At 28.5% G+C, this 1,253-nt stretch overlaps 1 protein-coding gene across 1 annotated transcript in view; it reads right to left on the bottom strand.

Moving 5' to 3' along the window:
• The window catches only part of LOC107619121 (MLO-like protein 1), a 7,576-nt gene continuing 7,085 nt past the window's right edge, over positions 763-1,253 (bottom strand). The window contains exon 13 of the mRNA XM_016321343.2: positions 763-1,212. Within this exon, the coding sequence (XP_016176829.1) occupies positions 994-1,212 (219 nt within the window). The 3' untranslated portion in view covers positions 763-993. The remainder of the gene's footprint in view (positions 1,213-1,253) is intronic.

The following is a 1,253-nucleotide window of genomic DNA, read 5'->3' as shown; positions in this document are numbered from 1 at the left end:
TTGCTAATTACATTTTAGACTGACAAACTACTGTATGTTGTGCCAATTATATCAACGAAGAGACAGAAGATTGCCATTTATCACTTGAAGACTCAACCACACTATTTCTGTAGGTCTGAATATTTATAACAATCTAGAATCTACACGGTATGACGGTGGCATTGACCATTAACTTAGGTTTGTTTTTCTTCTTTGAAACGTGTTTTTCTTCTTTGAAACGTGCAAGTTGGGATAGGAAAATAAATTCTTTCCAGTTTTTTTAACACTTGACAGAATAAAATATGATCTCTCATTTTTAATTTTATAAGTGAAATTAAAATTTAAAAAAAAAAGAAAATAATAAAAAATAAAATTAAACACTAAATACCATCCAATTTTTTTTACTGAAAAAAATTCACTTCCGTAAAAATAACAATGGAATTCCAAGAATCTCTTTCGTCTTCGATTTTTATTTAGTAAAATATCTTTTGTTTTTATTCTATTTTCATCATAGATCTTTATTTATTTTTTTCGTCAGAGGCAAATATCCACATATATAAGTGAATATTAAGCTTTATTTTTTGAAAAAAAATTAACGCAATCATTATAAAATCTAATATAATAAATTAAAATACAATCAACCACTAATTCAATTAATTACATTTTCTTGTGCCAATATTCTTTTACTTTATTGCTGCCCTCTAGCTCTATTGTGAAGATATGTGTTGTTTTTTTAGATTTTTTTTAACAAGTGTCTTAGAAAAAATATTATATAAAAAAATTCGCCACAAACATTTGCGATAATTCATTATTATTATTATCGATAATATTTATAAAGAGTGGTCGTAGATATTTTAGAAACACATTTATAAGCATTTCTCATTTAAGAATATAAAAGCACAAAATTTTATTAACGAAAACAAAACCATTAACAACACTAAATGTACATATTAAAAATCTGATTTCTTTTTTATATCCTTTTAATTACTATTAATTATTGGAGGCATGCTGTGTTTAGATTGGGACAATGGAATTGGCATGGTCTTCTGGGGGAGATGCTGAAGCCCTCCTGAAAATTGAGCCAAGCTGAACTCCATTATTATTAGCGGCGGTTGAAGAACCGTTGTGAGAACTTTCAGGTCTTGGTCCTTTCTTCTTTGCCTTCTGTGCCCAACCAACAAGCCTCACTTGTAATTGCTCATCAAATATTGCCTTCTTAAAGTGAGTTCCCATCTGCAAACATCAATGCAAAGGGGCCTTAATTTTGAATTTCA

This window comes from Arachis ipaensis, chromosome B09, assembly GCF_000816755.2.
Source record: "Arachis ipaensis cultivar K30076 chromosome B09, Araip1.1, whole genome shotgun sequence".
In the NCBI taxonomy this organism is placed as follows: domain Eukaryota; kingdom Viridiplantae; phylum Streptophyta; class Magnoliopsida; order Fabales; family Fabaceae; genus Arachis; species Arachis ipaensis.
Note: the sequence above shows the minus strand (reverse complement) of the source record. Positions and strands in the feature narration are given on the sequence as shown.